We start from the raw sequence: 19568 nt of genomic DNA on the forward strand, positions 1-19568 counted from the left end.
GCCTCTGACAGGTATTGCAGTCTCTGACTATCACAAGGCATCATAGTCACCTCCAGGCTTTTTTAATCCAACAGACTATGGCAGTGCATGAAAGGACTGACCTTAGAAAAGCTGCAGAGGGTTTAAAAAAACCCAGCTACTCTAATGAGGGAAAATGCACCACTCAGTATCTGTGCTGTTTTAACTTGGAGCATGGTAAAATGGAGCAAACAGTCCCAAAATGAGCTAACTGTCCCAACTCAGATGAGCTCAGGCTTCCTTAACCCTGCCTGTCTTTAACTCCTTTGACAGCTGTCTTCCACTGGGACAGAGGTGAAACTTCGACAGACCGCATTTGTTGAGCAGTGGTCCCCAGATTTGCAGCTCTCCCCAGGAAGACCTCAGAACAATTACAAGTGTGTCACCTGGACAAAATGTAAAACTTCGCTGTCAGACTATCCTATCCCTGGTAAGGCATCTAAGGCCACCTAATTACTGATGAAAACAAGCTTAATAAAAAGGAAAATGCCTGTAAAAGAGGGGGACTACTAGGAGATGTTATGTGTTTGTGAAGTGTTTGTGTTACTCTGTGACGAGCATACTGTAAAAATTGCATGCAAAGTAATAGGAAGAAAACTAGTGCAGGAAAATAAACACTTTCTAAAGGTGTTCTGTTTGTTGTTTTTAGGCATTGTTTTTTGTGTGTCTCCTCTGAGGGAGAACTGGTTGTGACCATAGATTCATTTATGAAAAATGCCTCTGTGTGTATGACAGAGCAGGTTTTGATTTGACCAGTCAATGAATCCTGGAAGGAATACTGAATGAAAACAAGGTATAGATGATAGCTCTAAGCCTGGACAGCATGGGGAGGTAGACCTGACCTATTTAGCTGCATATCTTACAGTGAAGTTTCACCACTAAATCTAATTCTAATAATATTTCCCTTTTGTAAGAATGACTGTGCAGCTGTGGATCCTATGCAAAGCCTTATGCACATATTTACCTCTGTGGTCTAGAGAATATTGCACATCCTCATAGTCCCTTTAAGCCTGTATTTAAATTTTTTCCAAAATCAAGGTCTCAGTACACTTGTAATATTCTCTGTGTAGTATGGATGTGTAATATTAGCTAGAATAATAGTGTAACTGTTACTATAAAAGATGAGTTAGCAGTACCCAGTACAATGTGACTGTTCTTAGTTCATCTTTGAGTGCCCATACATTAATAAAAGATGATTAATTGTTATAATGCGCTAAAACACTAAGAAGGACTAAAGATAGTTCTGAATGACATTCTGTGTTAAATTAATTTGCTAAGCAATGCTGAGAACAGCTGCAGAAAATCACAAAGCATTCTTGTGTCTTTTGTAGCCTACTTTTTTTTTTTTTTTTTCACTTGGTGAGTGGTTTACTTAGTTTAACTCGGTTTTTTTCTTAGTGGTCCTTTTGCTTTGATAAACACAGTCAATTAAATTAATGATAGGATGTGTCTGGGTAAACTCAGTTTCCTAGGAACTGATACTACTGGAGATACAACTGTTGGCTGCATGTTAAGTCAATGCATGGGAAATTGGAATAAATGAGGCTTTTAATGTTTGGACTTAAAGCTCTTTTCCAACCTTAATGATTCCATGAGTCTGTTTCCATTTCTGGGTCCCCAGTATATCATGCTAAGGTTACCTGCCACTAAGCAAAGCTTGGCTGTTGCTGGAGAGGAGGTGCTGCTGCTGCTCCAGCTGTTCTGCCTGGCATCACTCTCAGGTCAGCCTGGGAATACTGGTGCAGCACCTGTACCAGGAGTAATTTTGATGGGAACAGCATTGTCATGGTAATGTTCAGGTCTGTCTGTACCTGTCTATGAGATGTTAGAGAAGAGACAGAACTACTCATGAATCTGTGTTGTGGAAGAGTTGATGGCAACTCAAAATGCAAAACAGACCCAAGCTGTGCTTATTAAGACTTCTGTGTTCTGACTTGCTTAGTACAAGAAAAAGCCTTTGTTCCCTTTTCACTTTGTGTCTAGTGAAACCTTGCTCAGTACCAGGGTTCTCTAACATCCCCAGCAGCAAAACAACAGCAAGAAGTCACTGAAATGGTGGAGGTGGCCGTTTATGGCTGAAAGAAGGAAAGAGGATCTAGGCTGAAGCATGCAGGCTCCATGCCTCCCCAGAAGTAATTTCTTGTACATTTTTGGTAGTTTCTATGTACTTAATAGAAAACAAAATTAGTCATCTTCTCTGAGACCAGTCTCTGTTGGCTAGATGTACAGGGCTTACATCTCCAAGGAAGTCAGTATTTACATAGCTTAGGTGTAAAAAACCACTGAGGTTCTCACCATACCTGACTCAGAATGTTTTACAGTGTGCAGAAGCTGTCCAAATTCTTTATGCCCTAAATCTGAGGATAAACAGCACACTTCAGCACAGGAACATTTTCAATATGCTATATTGGATACTGAAATCCTGTCATTCACAAAATGTATTTATTTCACATATCTAGTCTGCTAAACCTGTTCCATTCAGTTCAGAAGTTTTGGTGTTTCTTGAGACACAATTCACATAGTCAGAATGTAACAATATTCTTGAATCTTCTTTTTTTCAAAGATAGTATCCGGCTGTAAATTACAAAGATATGCTACCTGCAGGTAAAATGTTGCTGTAAATGAGAAAGCCTGAGAGGAAACTGAAATCAAACACAGTTTTTGGGTAGGATTGAGGTAGGATCAGTTGCAACTCAGAGTAATCTGCTGAAATTATTCCCTCTTGTTCTTTCAAATAGTGTTTCATTTAAATTACATAGCATAGGGTACTGAGCCCCTGTATGAGCAAAGTAAAGGCAGCTGGCACAAGGGATTAATAGTGATGCTTCTTTATTGCAGAGGTTTGGCCCTGTAATTTAGATAAACAGGCCAGAATCATGAGAACAGGGCAGCATTTTCCCTGCTGTTCTGTTGAGGTCAATAAGTGGCATTTCAGCTGATTGGGTTTCAGTTTTGGAAAGTGTCTGAACAGTTTTGTTTATATTGTGTATAATGCACATATCTATGTATATTTGTGGTAAATCAATAATGGTATAAAATGCCTGCCTTCAGTTTTCACCTCTTTTGCGTAAATCAGGGATGAAATGTTTCTATAACATTGTGTCTCACCAGATGTCTACTGCAGTGAATTTGTTGGACTCATTAAATATCGTAGAGGACAAGATGCCCATAAATTAACTCAAATGAATTAATGAACAGTTAAATGACTAAAAACATGGTTTTCTCTGTATTTCTTGCTCCTGATTAATGACACTTCTGAAAGTTATTTGAAGTTGAAGGACGAACAGACAATCTTTATTCCATTAGCGGATAAAAAAAAAAGCTAAAACTTTCAGCCTGCTTAGCAATGTCTAGAAAAATGCCAGAGTTTACCCTGAGATGCTGCAGGACAGGAGCTGTCTCAGCCTGTTCAGTTCACAGTGCATTGACAGTCACCTACAGGTACCCTTCACTGGAATTGCCGTGGTTCAATGTGGCACCTTTCAGATGTGCTCTACTGTAAGGCAGGATGGCTGAAACTGCACTGGTGCAACTCGCAAAAGGCTTTGTTAGGTAACAAATGGCAGCTGAATATAAAGTTTGGAAACTACAATGATAGTTAACCAGATTTCAAGCATTTTATGGTAACCAGTCTGGCCGGTTCTTATTTATTGTTGTAAGTATCCTGAAGTGTTATTATATTAAGATCTTTTTATAATGCAAATGGATCTAAGAAAAGTTGAATTTTTCTTCAGTGGATGTATTACTGCTGTATAAAGCTGTGGCATAGATTTAGAACTCTACTTTTAAGTAGATTTATTTGTGGTCGTCAGCTCGGGCCAGCAAAAGCCAGAAGACCCTTTTAGCATTAGCCCCAACTAAAACCTAAACAAAATCCTCAGACAGCAAACAAAAGACAAAGAAAATATATACAAAGAAAATATCTTGTGAAAGTAGGATCTGCTTTGATAAAAAATGCATTTTAGAAGATTGTTATTCAAGCAGATGGGCTATTGAGATTAAAAAATAAAATACAAAAAATACAGTATTAATAAACACCTTCTTGTGAGGTCAGAATCTAGTGTAAGATTTTATCTTTTCTTTGTTTTTAAGGCTCCAACTTGCGTATTGGTGGTTGTAGATACTTGAATTACACAAAATCTAAGCCTTCTTCTTTGTCATGCCCTGAAGAACAGGGTATTGAGGACAAAGAGGATCAGGGGAGACACAGAATGATTGATAGAAAGTCTTTGTACTCATGAAGAGAGGTAGGAGCGTGATTACTTTGATAGCCACACTTACAAGGCTTTAAAGGCTCATTCTGCTTCAGAAATGTCATGTTCCTTTTCCTGTATCCCATCATCATTCACAAATTTCTGCCCAGCCTAAGTTAAAACTCCCTGTCATTCAAAAGAACATGGAATCTGTTATTCATGTACCCGTTTGATTTCACACCAAGACCCAGAAATGTGCTCTAGGAAAAAAAACCAGGGAAAAAAGATTGTAAAAATACAAGATTTCACAGAGAAACATACAAGTTTATTCATCTGCTCATTTCTACTCCAGTATGTTTGGATTCAAAAATGAAATGCAAAAAAAGAAAGCACTTGGCTATGCAAGCAAAATTGGATTTTGTTCCTTTGTTTCTGTCAAGTCTTCCTTAGCTTTTATTTTGTTTAGGAATTTGACCTTTCTTATTTATATTAATTTTCAGTAGGTGGATTAAGGCCAGGTGTCCAAGCCCCTATTCCTGACTGAGTGAACTTATCATTTATTTTCTAGTGCCTTTGTTTTATTATCTGTCAAACATGTGTGGAGGAACTCCTGAGGTCTTTAAAAAAGACCCTATTTCTGTAGAACATCTAGGTCCTACTTTTACATGGTACACTGTACTTGGAAGAGGGAAGAGTTCTAAAATGTGTGGTTTTGTCACCAGGTTTGCAGTGAACACTCAATTACCTTGGAAATACATTTACTATGCACATTATTGCAAGGGATTTATGTAGCATAGGGTGTAAAAATTATCCTGTAGTCTAAAGGAGGCTGGAAACCATGTGAAGAAAACTTCTTGTCTAAATTCAGCTATTTTTCATGGATAGTGAGTCACTTTTGTGTGGAGCAGCTTCATGGCATTCATTGCATGTTGCAGTAGCTCATGCTACCATTTTGAAATGAAGAGGAATCAATCAGCTGACTCACAGTGGGATAATTCCTTACAGGTGATGTCAGGTCAGTTGGATTTAAGGTGATTTATCTCATATTTAGTGTCTACGGGAGCTGGAAATTATATCGGAAAACACTTAGGGTCAGTCATATCTGATTCTCTGAGCATCTGCTCTTGTTTAGGAAGCAGGCTCAAACTAACTTGTGATACAGGGAATTAGTGTCTTTCAGTGCAGTGTTTTCAGCTTGGCACTGAAAAGCAGGCAGCAGAGCTGGCTGGTTATGCTTTCTGGATATGTGACCTTTGAGAGGTTCAAGAGAACAAGGGAATGTATTAATATATTTTATATATTCATATATTTTATATGTACATGTTTTTCGTAATATTTCATATATGTTTAGAAGTCTAGAAGGTAGCAACAGAGTTAAAGTAAGCAAGGTGCTGTAGCTTCTGCCTAGTTCAGGAGAGTTTATGTTTGTAGTTGAAGTGTGAAAGTGCTAGAAGTGACTACAGCAACTCTTACATCTGCTGGTCTGTTGCTCGCTCAAACTACAGTTGCCTTCTTGTGGTGCATATCCCCTGCCTGCTGCAAGAAAAGAGCTAAAATTGGGATTTTAGTGGCCAACAGATGTTTCAGAGACAGAAAACGATCCCCTGCTGAGCTCTTGATTAAGGCTGCCACCAAAACCAAAAACCCATGGTAAAGCCTTGAAACCTTAATCCCAAACTCTAGAGCTCTGGCATATGACCGAGTTCTACATTTTTTTCATTCATGTTTACATTTCTAGTTCAGAACAGTGAATGCCAGTGCTCCAGTGGGATTGTGCAAGGGTCCTGTTATGCTTTATGAGCATCGCCCTCCACTGAGGCTAATGCAAAGCTGCACTGTCCCCATGGGAGCTCTAGGAAGCATTTATGCCTTGGGCATACACACTAAATGGTTGAGATTTTCCTAGAACAAAAAGGGCATTTGGATTTATATCTCCCTTAAGAGCTTTCTCTTCTTCAGATGACCATGAGCATTATGAACACATGTAAGGGGTGTGATTACTATTGCTACTGATCTGATAGCTTGTGTGCACGAAGATTTGCAGAATGTGCAGTGTTTATAGTTTTCAAGCTTGTAGTCTAACTCAGATGGGTATCAGGCAGATAGGTTAATGATTTATAGGGAATAGAATTAATCAAGTGTGAAAGGCTGGAAAAAATGAAGAGTATTTATCTCGCTATTTTCTTGTGAGCCTAAAGAAAGCTTGGCACTATGGACATCAGAAGGTTTCTATCTGTGGAGAAGCTCTGGTAGTTGAGTCACAGGTGAAAAAGAAGCCAAAAACATTAGAAGAGCAAGCTATGGATTGTAACATTTTAAAAATTACATGAGAAGGTGCTAAAAGGAAGAGCTTGCACTTATATTTAGGGACTCAAAAGTAGGATAAGGTTGTGTTCTTGCACTTCTTAAATTTTTTGGTAAAAGTATTCATGTAAAATACATGTTTACCCTTTTCATGTGAATGTATTGCTTTGTGATACTCATCGCGTGTACTCCAGTCCAAATTGTTTCAAACTAATACATAGGTTTGTCATTTCAGTTTTCCTTGGGTCTTTCTTTCCCTGGTGACTCCTTGCATTACTCACCACAGAGTTCTGGTGGCAAAGACGGTCTCAAGGATGCTCAGCTTGTTCTTTCTGTGGTATACTTCAACTTTTTAATGGTAGTATTTTGGGGGCGAGGAGTCCTCAGTCTATCTGGTGTACCCAGGTCAATTAAGCTTGTTCCCTTATTATCCTTAGCTCCCATGGCTTACTGGGTCAGACACTCATATTTGTTGCTGTTCTCCCCTTTTCCCAGCTCTGAGGGGATCTGGGACACAAAAAAGAATACAGTTTTTAATATTTCACATTTGAATTACATTCAGCACCTGTAAAAATCTTGATTTCATATGACTTCTTGGACCTTGCATGTTTGTGCAGATTTTAAAAGCCTTTTATCTCTGTCTCTGAACACTGGTTCCTCAGCAGAGTCAAATATTTCTGAGAACTTTCCTCAGCAACCTGAGAATAGGAGAGGCAGAGTCCCCTGTTTGTCTAAAATGTCTGTGCTTCAGCTCTGCTTTAATCAGTTACAGCATTTCTGTGTAACTCTGAGGGCACCCATGCTTTTAAGTGGTGCTGTGGGCCTCTGCCTGCAAAAATCAATTCCAAATTGTTGTTTACCCATAGCAGGGAGACTTTCCCTGCAGTCAGAAAGAAGTATGAGCTAGTGTCTCTGTATCTTAGTGGCAGTGAGGAGGGAGGAGTTATGAAATAGCCTGTTTTGGTTTCTGCTTTTTCTTTTCCCAAAGGGTTTGCCTAGAAAATTGCAGACTTTGCCTCTTTGGCTCCCTTTTTTCTTACCAAAGAAATTCCTATCCCCTGACTTTATCAAAGTCACTTTGTTCCAATGCTACAGAACAAAGAGAACCAAAGAAAAGAAATTACTTTCTTGTGATGATTACCTTTTGTGTTTTAACATGCTTTTCCTTGGTTTACTTTTATATAAAAACCTAAAAAGAACATGATTTGGTTTTGATCACTCCTTACCTGTCCAGTCTAAGTTCACAAAACTGTAAATTTTTTCTTAATGTGTGAGTTTGCAGTTACCATTGTAAGAGGAAACTAACGTAGCCTTCATGATTCTGTATTTTTGCATTAATCATCTACTCTATTTCTGGTTTTGAATATAGAAAAACAAATGGCACTTGCAGCAACACCCCTTGGCAGCAGCAGCAATGCTTTCTTTAAATAGTTCATCTGCCATTGTTTTGTGAGCCTCTGAAACTTTAACCGTATTCAATGGATAAATAATTATCGTTGTTATTCCTTATGCTTTGGAGAACTTTTACCCAGCATTAACTACAGCTGGACTGGAACAAGGAAACACCCACTTTTGCTGGGTCTGTATCTGCCTAAATCACAGGTGTGTTTCTTTCTTTAGCCATTCTACACTAGCATGATACATTCTAAACAGCAGCAGCATAGGTGTATGGCTACAATCGAGCAGCAGGCAAGCTGTTCTTTTCACTCTTGCATCATGTTATTAGTTGTTGATCATCAGAAACACAAGGCATTTTCTTGCTCCATTAAGAATTTTTTTTTCTTATGTATTTAGGGTTTTAATCAAAAGAAGCCAGAAAGTATCAAAATATTTTCTGTGTTTTGTAGAACAATATCTAACTGCCATTTGATATTAACAGCTTGCAGAGATTTTGCAGTAAGTCCTGCTTGCATCCTGGAGACGAGTTGTTCTAACAGTGTTTTGTTATGGGAGTAATTAAAATTTGCAAATGTTAAAGCTTAGAAGGGGGAAAGGCTTTTCAGAAGCAAATGGATCTGTATTTTAGCTGTTTGAGAAATAAGCTGGTTTGTAGCTGCAGACTTTACAGTGTAATCTGCTCATGGCCACAGCCTTGCACTCCAGAACTAAGCCTCTTACATTTTTTAGAGTAATAGTGGTTTTGGTTGTGCGGCTACTGTATTAATATGTAAATACAAACCAAGGCAGGGACTGAGCACCCTAACTTTGCAAACAACTGAAGCAACTGTCCCTGGTTTTGATTACAAAATTTGGATTATAGCTGTCCTAAAGTCCCTTCCAATGTGAGTGATTTTTTGGCTGTGTTCCTGAATAACTGCGAGGTGTGAATTAGCTGGCTCAGTTCAGTGGCCAATTACAGAGTCCTTTCAAGGCTGTGATGATGAATACAGATGTTGCAGCTGAGCAAGTTGTTCCACAGTCCTGAACAGCTTTTCATATCTCCATCATGCATACTTTGCTACAGGAAAGATGAGCATTGGTAGAATGTAATATAATTTTTATCAAATAAGTAAAAGCATGGCTAAATACTATTTTGGTTGCATAATTTTTTCTCTCAAGGGACCAAACCCATCAGTTTTTCCCCTAAATTGAATGAAACAGTTACAGAAATTGCTGTTTTCTACAGTGCCACATAATGGAGGTACTCTGAAACAGGATCTATGACAGGATCTAAGTGCCCTGACCTTTCATACATTTTTCCCAAAGTTAGAATTTTGCTTTTGACTGGAATATTCGTTGTTTTTACATGCACCCTTCATTAATGGGGTGGTTAACGTGTAACAGAGCAGCCTTGTAAGAATGAGATCCAATGGCATACAGTTCAACTAATCAGAAACTATTCAAACATAAAATATATAATTTATTCAGATCTATTAATTTTCTTGATTCTGCTTGATGCAGAAAATAATCAAGTATTTTTCTCTATGTATTCCAGAAAATATAGGTCATTTTCACCAGCCACAAAATGCCAGGGACATGTGTATTGAAGGCAAATGTAACTGAATTTGAATTAGCTTTGGATGTTGACTTGGGAGTGTATTAAAAATAGTTTTGATATGATTCAGTACATACCTTCAGGCAGCTTTGCCACTGACATTTATCTAAGGAACAGCTTTATATTGATTTTATTTTTTTAATAGAGAAAAACAAATTTCCGAGAGGGCAGAATTTTTCATTCAGTTGTGCTGAGATAGTTACCTCAATTTTTTATCTTTTTCTTTTTTCCTCAGAAAGAGAAAGCAGATTAAAATCAAGTGCCACAACAGGAAAAAATGCATAAAAAAAAAAATAAAACCTTGCTTTCACCATTGTGGTAAAAGTTGTTATCTTATGTGAGGCAGGTAGTATTTTACTGTACTCATCTCTTTCCAATTAGCTTTTCTTCATTTTTTTTGCTGCCAGTAGTAGCCCTGGTCTCACACACTTACAACTCCAGGTTTATCCTATACAAATTCAGAGGTGCTTCTAACATCAAAGTTTAATTTAACACCTCTAGGAAGTAGCTAGGATTTATGCAGGAAGTGAAGATATTCAGCTGCAAATGAAAAGATGGTATGAAAGATTATGATAAGATCATCATAAACTTTGATTAATTAATCTGCTGCAGCATCTTGCAGGAGTAGGCTCTTTTCCTGATAATACCTGTTCGTAACAGTAAGTATTACCTTTGGATGTGAAATCTTGGACTGTTATAGCTTGGGCATTTAGACCAAATATTGTCAGGTGAGGAATTCTAGCTCGTAATAATTGGCTGGAGAAAAAAATGAGAAGCTGGTAACAAGGCCAAGAGCTCATTTGTTCCTCTCTCCTGCATGTGAGCTGTGATCATTAGAAATTTCTGCTTATCAGTCCTTTGTCTTTTCAGTTTGTTTGTCCTTTTTCCTTCGTATATATTTCCTTTTCAGTGCTATTCCTAAATTCTTTCCTTGTCATTCTCTTTTCCAGCAGCTCAGTTTTAGAGCTACTTGCATGATTCTTGTGAATTTCAACATGTCATCACTTCTCATCCCAGTGGAAGATGATCTGTTTCTGCTGGGATATAGCCTTAATAATTACACTGTTCACACCTCTGCTTTCCCTGGTTATTCTAAGAATAATTAAAATGGGAGTGTAGACACAAAAGAAAAGCACTCTTTTTTAGCAGAAACACTCTCCTTGACTATTATTAATGCACTTGCAAATTTCAGTTCATATTTATCCTCTGAGGTGTCTTGAAGCTTCTTGTTAAGCAGTGGGTCTCCTGTTGCAGTGCTGTACACTAGATCTGAAAGAAAAAAATTTAAAAATTCAGGTAAATTTTTATTAAAGAAAAATTATTTATTTATTATTATTTTATTTAAAGATAAAAATTGCTGGTAACCCTAAAGATTTGGTCTCTGGAGTGAAGGCCAATTTGATAGGATATTTGAACATATATATCCCTATTATAACTGGCAGCAATTATATGAAAAATGTGGGCGAATTGCAGGATTTCTTTCTTGATCCAGCATGTTAAAGATGTCAAAGTCCATGTTTGAATTCTATAGGAGTTTGGGGATCAGACATTGCCATTCTCTGCTGGTACACTTTGTCATGCTGTGTGAATTTGGTCAGGTCTTCATTATTTCCTACACTCTTCTTGTTGTTTACACAAGGCAGAATAGCTGAGTTTCAGCAAAGGAAAATATAGTTACAGGACTAGAGCATAACTGATAGCTTCAGAGAACTTAAAAGATACTGTGGTGAGAGTATGTATTTTCAGATAGAGTGTAATTCCTGTACTGGAAATGCATGAAATTATTCAAACACATTTTCAAAACAGGAAGCATTAATAATTCATAAATGTTAATCTTTGAACATTAGTGTTTTTCAAAAAGGTTTTTAAGTGACAACTGAATTGATCAATTGCCCCCTCTCATTGAATTAGGACAGGATGGGTTTTTTAAATAACTTTAAGTGATGGTGCTATTTCATTAATTCTTTTCATGCTCTGAATCTTTATGTTCATTAATGAAATATTTAGTGAGGAAGTAATAAATACTTTAATTCTCCTTTTGTAGCACAAGTGGAGAACTACATGTCACTGAAAAGAGGGAGCACATTCACTATACCCATTGTGCACGTCATAATATTTGGGTGGTAATATCAAATAAACAGAAATGCTGGATTTGATTTCTTGATATGAATATATATTTCTTCTCCTTATGATTGAGACTATCACAATTGATGGGACTGAGCAGAGATTATAGCATTTTATTGGTGGGTGTCCTTGATTCTTTTACAACCTTCCAGTTTGCAGCCACTCTGTGCCAGGTTTAAATCTAGTAAAGTTTTACATACTATTTCTGTCTACTTTGTCTCCAGCTGCCATTTGATTCCTCTTTAAATTGGAATTTGCACTTCTAATTTTTCTTTTTCTTTAAATTCCATGTGGGGCTACTTTTTAAATTAGGATTTGAAGCATTTTTTTCCATTTTGTTTTGTTGTAGGGCATGTAAATACCTCTCAGAGTATAGTCTCAGGAACATGGGAGGGTGGTGAGAACAGCCCCTGGGCTAGTTTGTGATATTCATTTCAAGTGCAGAAGCACTGGTTTAAATACAGGTCAAAAGGCTGCTGCAGTTTTTCCTCATGAAGAACCTTGTTTCAGCCCTGGATTGGTGCATTTGACACAGATGGTTGTGCTGTGGGGTGAAATGAGCAGCCCTGCCTGCCTGGGCTGTGATGAAGAAAGCAGTACTGCAGCAGGGCAGCTGGCCCCTTCATCTCTCTGAATTAAAGTTACATGGAACTTTGCTGAGGATTGACACTGACCTTCTGAACTTTCACAAAAAGCTTTAAATATACTGTGGCAGGCTGAGGCAATATCCACTGGGCATATGTCTGTTGATTAGGGGATACAGGGATGAAAAACCATAATGAAAGTATTTTCTCAAAAGTGACTGTGATGCTTTTTACAGATGAAGCAGCTCAACATGGTGGGTGCAAGTGCTTAGGCTCTCCTTGGAGAGGAGCAACAGCAACAGCCCAGACCCCTCAGACTTGAGGTTTGCTTCTCTTAGGCTTAAGGCAAGCACAGCCTTCCTGTCCACGATCCAGGAGCCACTTATGTAAACGATAGTGCAGCCTGGGTAGGAAACAACACTCCCTAGGCCAAAAGATTTAATCTGACCGGGCCAAATTGCCCAGACATTCCCTGGGTGCCAATATCATGCAGCACTGAGGGTGAAGAAAGAATTTGAGGACCCACAGAAAGATTTACTGTGGGAGGCTGTATTTGAGAACTGTAGCTACTGTTGGTTTTCTAGTCTGTTTTAACTGCTCTCATTGCATGGTTTCTCCTCTGCTCTCAGTAATTATACTAATAGTATTGATTTAATCCTTTCAGTCTTCAAAGAGCTTTTTGAATAATAATGAGATAATCCTCCTGACCCCTGGAGAGACAGATAACCATTATTAAAAGTAAAAAGTCCTTGTCCAGAAAAGGCAGATTTGATAGGAGCACTGCAGGTAAAGAGAAGTTCATGCCTGAAATTTGGGCATGTCTTTAGTCCACGTTCTGTTTTGAAGAATAGCTTTCCATAAGGGAGGCAGAGTAGAGTGAAGAAGAGGATGACAAAGCAGCAGGCTAGGTAGAGGCCAAGCCTTAATGGTTCCAGCCAGCAATTCCCTTGGGGTCTGTTCTACTGTAGAGCTCAGAGGATTTTCAGGATTTTCTTTATCTTGCCTTCGTGTCTACTTTCCTCCTCCTGATTTCAGTGCCTCCTAGTTTTGTTTTGTCTGAAAGTAGATCATGTGTTTGCTGCTGAGTCTTGTATGTTTTTATGGGTTCTAGCATACAGATACCTTGATCATGATGAAGATTTGGGATCCAGTTGTGGTGTTGGTGTTTCACAGACAGGTTTTCTCCCTGTGATGCTACTGCAGTCTCTGGCTTCCCAGAGTGTTTTATTTGTTTTATTCTATCAGCACTGTTCCATTCTCCCAGTTCTTCCCCCCTTGGGTGATTTCAGTCAAGATTGAAAGGTAAAGTGCCAGAAGCGGGGTAAAGAAATATTGGATGCTTATACTCTCACGTAAAGCTCCAATCCCTGGTGAGTGACGCTGTTTGTCTCAGTAGCTTCTTGTTTTATAACTGCTTTATATAGTAACACAATTATCTCAGCATCAGGCCAGTTCTTTATTCTGACACTTCTTAAACATCTCGAGTGATGTGGTGTCAGCTCGCACCAGAGGAGACGTGATCAAGGAGATCTGTGCAGATGGGTGTGAATGTATTTTCTGCCTGAAGGAATTAGAAGTTACATACATGTGTGATTGCTTACAAGGCACTGAAGGGAGTTTTGTATGAATTCAATAAACACTGTGTAAAACATGAGCGCAAGTCTGTTTTGTCCTGGGTACGCCTTTCTGTGCCACGGAAAGGTGGCATTCATTCCTGTTGTACAACTGGGGGAACTCAGTTCCGTGGTGATTCGTTCGGTGTATCTCATGTACACAGGAGTATGGGTATTGATCTAGGCCATTAAAACTTACCATGCTTCTATTATTTTATAAGCATTAACTGCACACAAGGACAACGTAATAAATTCTAAAATGCATTCCAGTTCATAAAACTCACCAGTCTGTTGTTCTGCCCGGGGTGACCATTAACAGCTGCAGTGATTCCTGTGGACAGCTGAGGAGCTGGGTATGGCTAGTAATGCATATATCATGCAAAGTGCGTCTTCTCAATAGACCCTCACAGCAAATTCAGGGAGAAACCAAATTCCCTCGATTTTCTTCCCTTCCTTTCTTCACTTTCCACCATTAGGCTCTGTCTTGAACGTGGTATGTCCTGGCTATTGACATTTCAGTCATTCATTATAATAGCAATATAATCATACAGCCACTGTATCTATCTGCAGCATGACAGTGTAATTACCTGCTGGCTTTCCAGAAATCATTGGCAATATGACTAATGCTAAAAGCTTTTTTTCTGGTTTTTTTTTTTTTTTTTTTAAATAAGCTTCCTTTCTTCTTTTTGTTCTAATAGAAACTATTATAAACCCTCTGTGGAATGTGAGACTGGTAAAGACATGACTCACTGGGCAGTGAGACAGCAATCTCAGACACTGTAACATGATGCAGAAAAGGTCATAAACTTGCTTTCATAACAGGATTATTCATACATTCATTCATTAAAAATTAAACACCGGTGGGAGCACATGATGCATTGAAGTTAGCAAGTATTGGTGAATACTTTCTTGTAGTTTCTTTACTCCTAATCAGTTGGTGTGAGTCGAACTTACTCCAAATTAAGTATTGCCTTATTCAGTGCCATTTACACTTGAAGTTAGTTAATTGTTCCTATTGAAGACAAGCGCCATAGGTAGCTATATAGTGTTTCAGAATCATGACTTTATGGAGTGATGGTTGGAAGGTGGTTTTGTTTTCACTTTTATGTCTTTACAATGAGCTTATATTTAGAAGAAAAACATGAAGTTCTATATTATTTATCTAATTTTAGCTAAAAGTTGCTGTTTTTTTCATTATACTGTTAACAGGTTTTTGTTTTGTGTATTTGGCTGGGTTTTTTGTGGTTTTTTGGAGTTGTGCAGAAGAATTGATGTGCTCCAAAGTCTTGTGACATAGCTACCTGTCTCAGCCTGATAACATTGCTGTGGGTGTTTTTCGTTAATGTGCCACACTAGAATGTAGCTAGGACAGGATTGGTTAGGCAGAGCTGGATGTGGTGCTGTGGAGCTTAATTAAAACAGCTGTAATAGGGTGCACAGGGAGGCCTGTCTAGCCTAGTCTATGGCTCCCTGGGCTAGTATCAGATGTCTGGGAAATCCAGAAATAGGCTGAGCATGGAGTGGCAGACTGTGACTCAGGGGTGTCTTGAGTCAGGGGTGATATTTTGGAGGTTAATAGCCTTCAGCAGGTTTCTTCTTATGTGAGTTTGCCTAATCATATTAGTGCTTATGTTGACTTCTGGCTTCCACAGCAACATGAGACAGAGAGTTTCACTGTGACAAAACAGTGTGTGAAGAATTATCTCCTGTTGCTGATTCTAACTCTCATAACTTAACTTGGTGACACATATTTCTTTTATTTGAAAAGAAAAATGGAAAATAATTTCTCAGTATGCCACTCATTTTATGGATCTCTAGCATATTTCCGCTCAGTTCTTTTCTAGGCTAAAAAAAATACATCCCTAGTCTGTGAGGTTATTTCATGTAAGGAATCTCTACGTGCTTTGGACCTTTCTTACTGCCCATTTCTGTAGCTTTTCTAGTGGTAGAATATTAAGACCAGAACCAGAACTACATGGGATGTTCACGAAGTGGTTGTGCCATGCATTTATACAGTGATGTAATTAGTCTTTCCACTTCTATAACTTTCCTAATGCCTGTCAACTTAGGACTTGAGTTTTTTCCTCCCCATAATAATAACCATCTCCTATTCCCACATTGTTCAGAACATTATTGACCTGATTTTTTTTTTTTTTTTTTTTTGGTGTAGGAATATGCAAGTGACATGATAAACTTTGAGTTAATGGCAGCAGTTACTGTAAAGTTTTCCAGATGTAACCAAGTCATATTTGGGGCCATAACCTTGACAAGCATCAGAAAGAATTTAAAGCTTTTTTACAGTTCAGTGTTACAACATTTCTGTTTTTCACAAGCTGGGTAGAAGGTAAAACTCAGGTTGGTTTTAGAATCCAAATGTAGCTAGAGCTGCATCATACTTGCACATCAGCAGCCAGACAAGATTTCTATGTCTGCTTTTCTTTAATTGCAGGTATTTATGAGCCGCCATTTCTTGTATTATTGTGGTGAACCTACTCTGGATGTGAAGATTGCCTTTTGTCAGGTGTGTGTTCCTTACAGGTAAAACAAGGTACAGTATATACTTGTACTTCATTTTTGCAATACATGCTGTAATAAGAGAAAAATAGAAGTGAGTTTCAGTAGCCAACTGCAAGTAACTGGTTATAAAGATGAGAATAAATACAAAAAGATAGAGAAATGCATCACAAAAAATTACTTTTCTATTTGCTCTCAAGTTTATTTTGTAGTTTAGTCTTAATGATTTTTTATTTTGTTTTGCTAAAATATCAGTTAAAACATCAGTTAGTATTCTGATGTTTTTTTTAGTGAAAAATAATGACACGGTTTTCAAACAGAAAAAATGCAAATTTAAAGTATTTTATCTTAGTCTCTTTTTCTGAGACAGAGCCTTTTACATTGTAGCCTGTGACTATAATTTTCTGGTTACCTTTACAGGAAGTGAAGGAAGGGTAATTAAAATTGTGGTGTTTGTCTTGTATCCCATGGAACACCTTGTACTGTGCAGGTTCTAGGGGTCATGAGACTGCAGTAAAGCCATTTCTGTATTTCTACATCACCCTTGAAACTGTTTGATCACAATGTGTGGAAGTCCTCAAGGCTGAAACTAAACCTTTGATGCAAAGGAAAAGCTTATTGATTTATCCAGTTTTTGGTTCTCTTGGTTAAGTTAGTTAACATATATATATAAGTCACAAAACTGTGTGCATAATTTTCCCTTGTGGATGAAAGATGACTTTCTTTCTCACTTCAGAACGTTGTTTCATGCTTGAACTCTGTCTCTTCATAGTTTTAAGGTTTTTTTGTGAGATGGGACATCAGTAATCTAACAAACCAGAGAGCTATTAGGGACATTCTTCATTTTTTGAGGCTGGAAACAGTGTTGCATTCTTAGAGATGAATTTATGATAAACACTATTTTTTTTCTTTTATATTACATAAGGAGTCCAAGTGAAAGCACAATTGTAAAAAAGGAAGAGCTATTACTTTTGTGTAAGCATTTAACACAAAACAGTGACAGGTGCTGGAAAGTTTGCTTTATGCTTTTTAGTTCAGGAATACTAAATATTAATTTTGCTGAGAAGGTTGAATCTGGACTTAGGAATCATCAGCCCTGGGATGGGTCTTGACTATTCAGTTTAATAATCTGCTTAACTGCCTTTTCTTTTTTATCTCCCATTCTTCATGTGCATGTGTTTAACTGGCTTAATTCTTCCACTGGCAACTTTGTAAAATGCTGTATTTTTGTAATGTTTTGACAGAGATCACTTCCAGAAAAAAAAAACAACCCTGCAAAAATTGCAAAAAAGGGTTTTTTTTTCTCAGATTGTATGAGAAAAGTGTTATTCATGCAAAATTCCTTTCACTGTGCAGAACAGAGGTTTTTTGCACCTCTCTCCTGTTGACTTTCCTCTCCTTTTTACTTAGACCATTTCAGATGCATTTGTATCACTGAGATTAATTCCTGTTTAATGGCTGCAGCCAGAATGGCATCATCCAGTACAAAGAGACACTATCCTGACACTGTCAGAAACAGAGTTCCATCCTTCAAACACTTATCATGCCCATACCTTTTCAAGGTCTTCAGATCAATTCTCCTGAGGATAAAAACTGGTTTAAGCTTCATGTTAATTTATTTTCTCCATAAAGATAGGCCCTGATCCAAATAACAGCTAGAATTATGTGCTAGAACAGTCTCTAAATTAAGTGTCTGGTTGCATTAAGACCTGTCTTGGATGCTGTTCATTTGTATTGCTTAGAGTGGGATGGGGGTTACATCTCTGTCCTTGGTCCAAAGAGCCAGATCTTTATTTAGAGACCAGGAGTAGTGTCCAGGTAGTAACACTGTTTATTCCATTCTTACTCCTGCTTCCATTTCAAATTTATGCCTCACTGCAGACTCTCTAGAAAGCATTTGTGCTGAAGTGCCTTCCATAAAGTTTCAATGTTGAAGAGTATTAGTACTGGGGGCGTATTTTTCTTGTAATATATATTTGTGGCCTAAAAGGCATAGCTTTATGTTCTCTGAAGGAAAGTGACATACACATAAGTACAGGCCCTTTCTCTTGACACAGAGCTTATGTCACTGAGCAGACAAGTTTTGTATGATGAAATGCTAATTCAGCAGGAATAGAATTTTAAGGATTTCCAACTGAAGGAAAAAGAAAGGCCCTTCCTGAGAAACAGTCAGTAGCATAAGTAGGGTAAATATATACCTCCCCACACCTTCACCTCACTGGCAGTATAAAAGCACCCAAGTCTGGGATTACTGGACGTGCGTAGCCAATTCATGTTTGAAACAGCCATCATTTTAAGGCTGAGGAAAAGGATATCTGCTTTTCTATCATAATAGAAAAGTAGGACAAGAAGGCCAATAGAATTTCTTCAGACTTTTGTAAGGCTGGTATCACCAACAAGCTTTTATCTGTAGGGCCCTACATATTTTTATTGAAGCACAAGGTAAGGCAGAGCAGTGTATCGTGAGTAGAACAGGACATTAATTTTTAATACTAATACATTAATAATATTTAACGGTGCCTAAAGGATACAGTTTTCTTCATCCATATTTTTTGTTATTTAGTCTTTCAAGATGTTTTTTTAATCAAGACATGTATAGAATTGACATGTTCCCTAAACGGTAGTTATATGGGATACCTTTATTTAGAATACAATCCTAAATGTAGTGTGTCCTGTGATTATGCCTTCTATCCAGTGGGAGATTAGTTGGTATACATAAGCTATCAACAAGTGATTTCTGTGAGTAAAATGATGCTTCATAGGGTCAAGAGCTGTCTATTTCTAGCTAAAGGTGTGATTATTTAGCTCCATATAGTCTTCATTTATTTAATCACTGATTTAGTTCCTCTCCATAAAGAAACCTCAGTCTCAAGGAACCTTTTCTTTCAGTGCTTCTTGATCAGTCCTTTCAACCTTTTTTGGTGGGATGACCAGGGCTGAATGTCACCTGTGTGTCAGCATTGAGCTCTTCAGGCATCAGGGGAATTAGAAATCATTTGAAGTAGTGTTTTCTTGTGCAGATACTCACAGATTGCTCACCTGGTAGAAGTCTGGCCTGGAATGAAGGACACACCTCTGGGACACAGTGACTTCTGAGCAATACATGAAACCACAGTTATAAATGAGCTATGAAAATTTGGTGCCTGTAAGAAGGAAGGAATTGAAAGTAGTTGAAGCTCAGTGAACAAGTGGAGGACAAGAGAAGGATAAGTAAATAGTGCTT

General features: G+C 37.9%; 1 protein-coding gene across 8 annotated transcripts in view; it reads left to right on the forward strand.

The window, feature by feature from the left end:
• Positions 1-19568, forward strand: part of MAPK10 (mitogen-activated protein kinase 10) — a 148721-nt gene that overhangs the window by 51512 nt on the left and 77641 nt on the right. For 4 of the 8 annotated variants that reach the window (XM_042049470.1, XM_042049472.1, XM_042049469.1 and 1 more), the window contains exon 3: positions 16281-16352. In XM_042049470.1, coding sequence (XP_041905404.1) covers positions 16281-16352 — 72 coding nt within the window. Of the gene's footprint in view, positions 1-291; positions 449-16280; positions 16380-19568 lie in introns of those variants that run through there. The other 4 variants (XM_042049473.1, XM_042049474.1, XM_042049477.1 and 1 more) reach the window with 3 other exon arrangements.

The sequence above is a fragment of the Corvus kubaryi genome, unplaced genomic scaffold (assembly GCF_017639235.1).
Source record: "Corvus kubaryi isolate FWS band 111438036 unplaced genomic scaffold, C.kubaryi_AGA036_p1.0 71, whole genome shotgun sequence".
Lineage (NCBI taxonomy): Eukaryota > Metazoa > Chordata > Aves > Passeriformes > Corvidae > Corvus > Corvus kubaryi.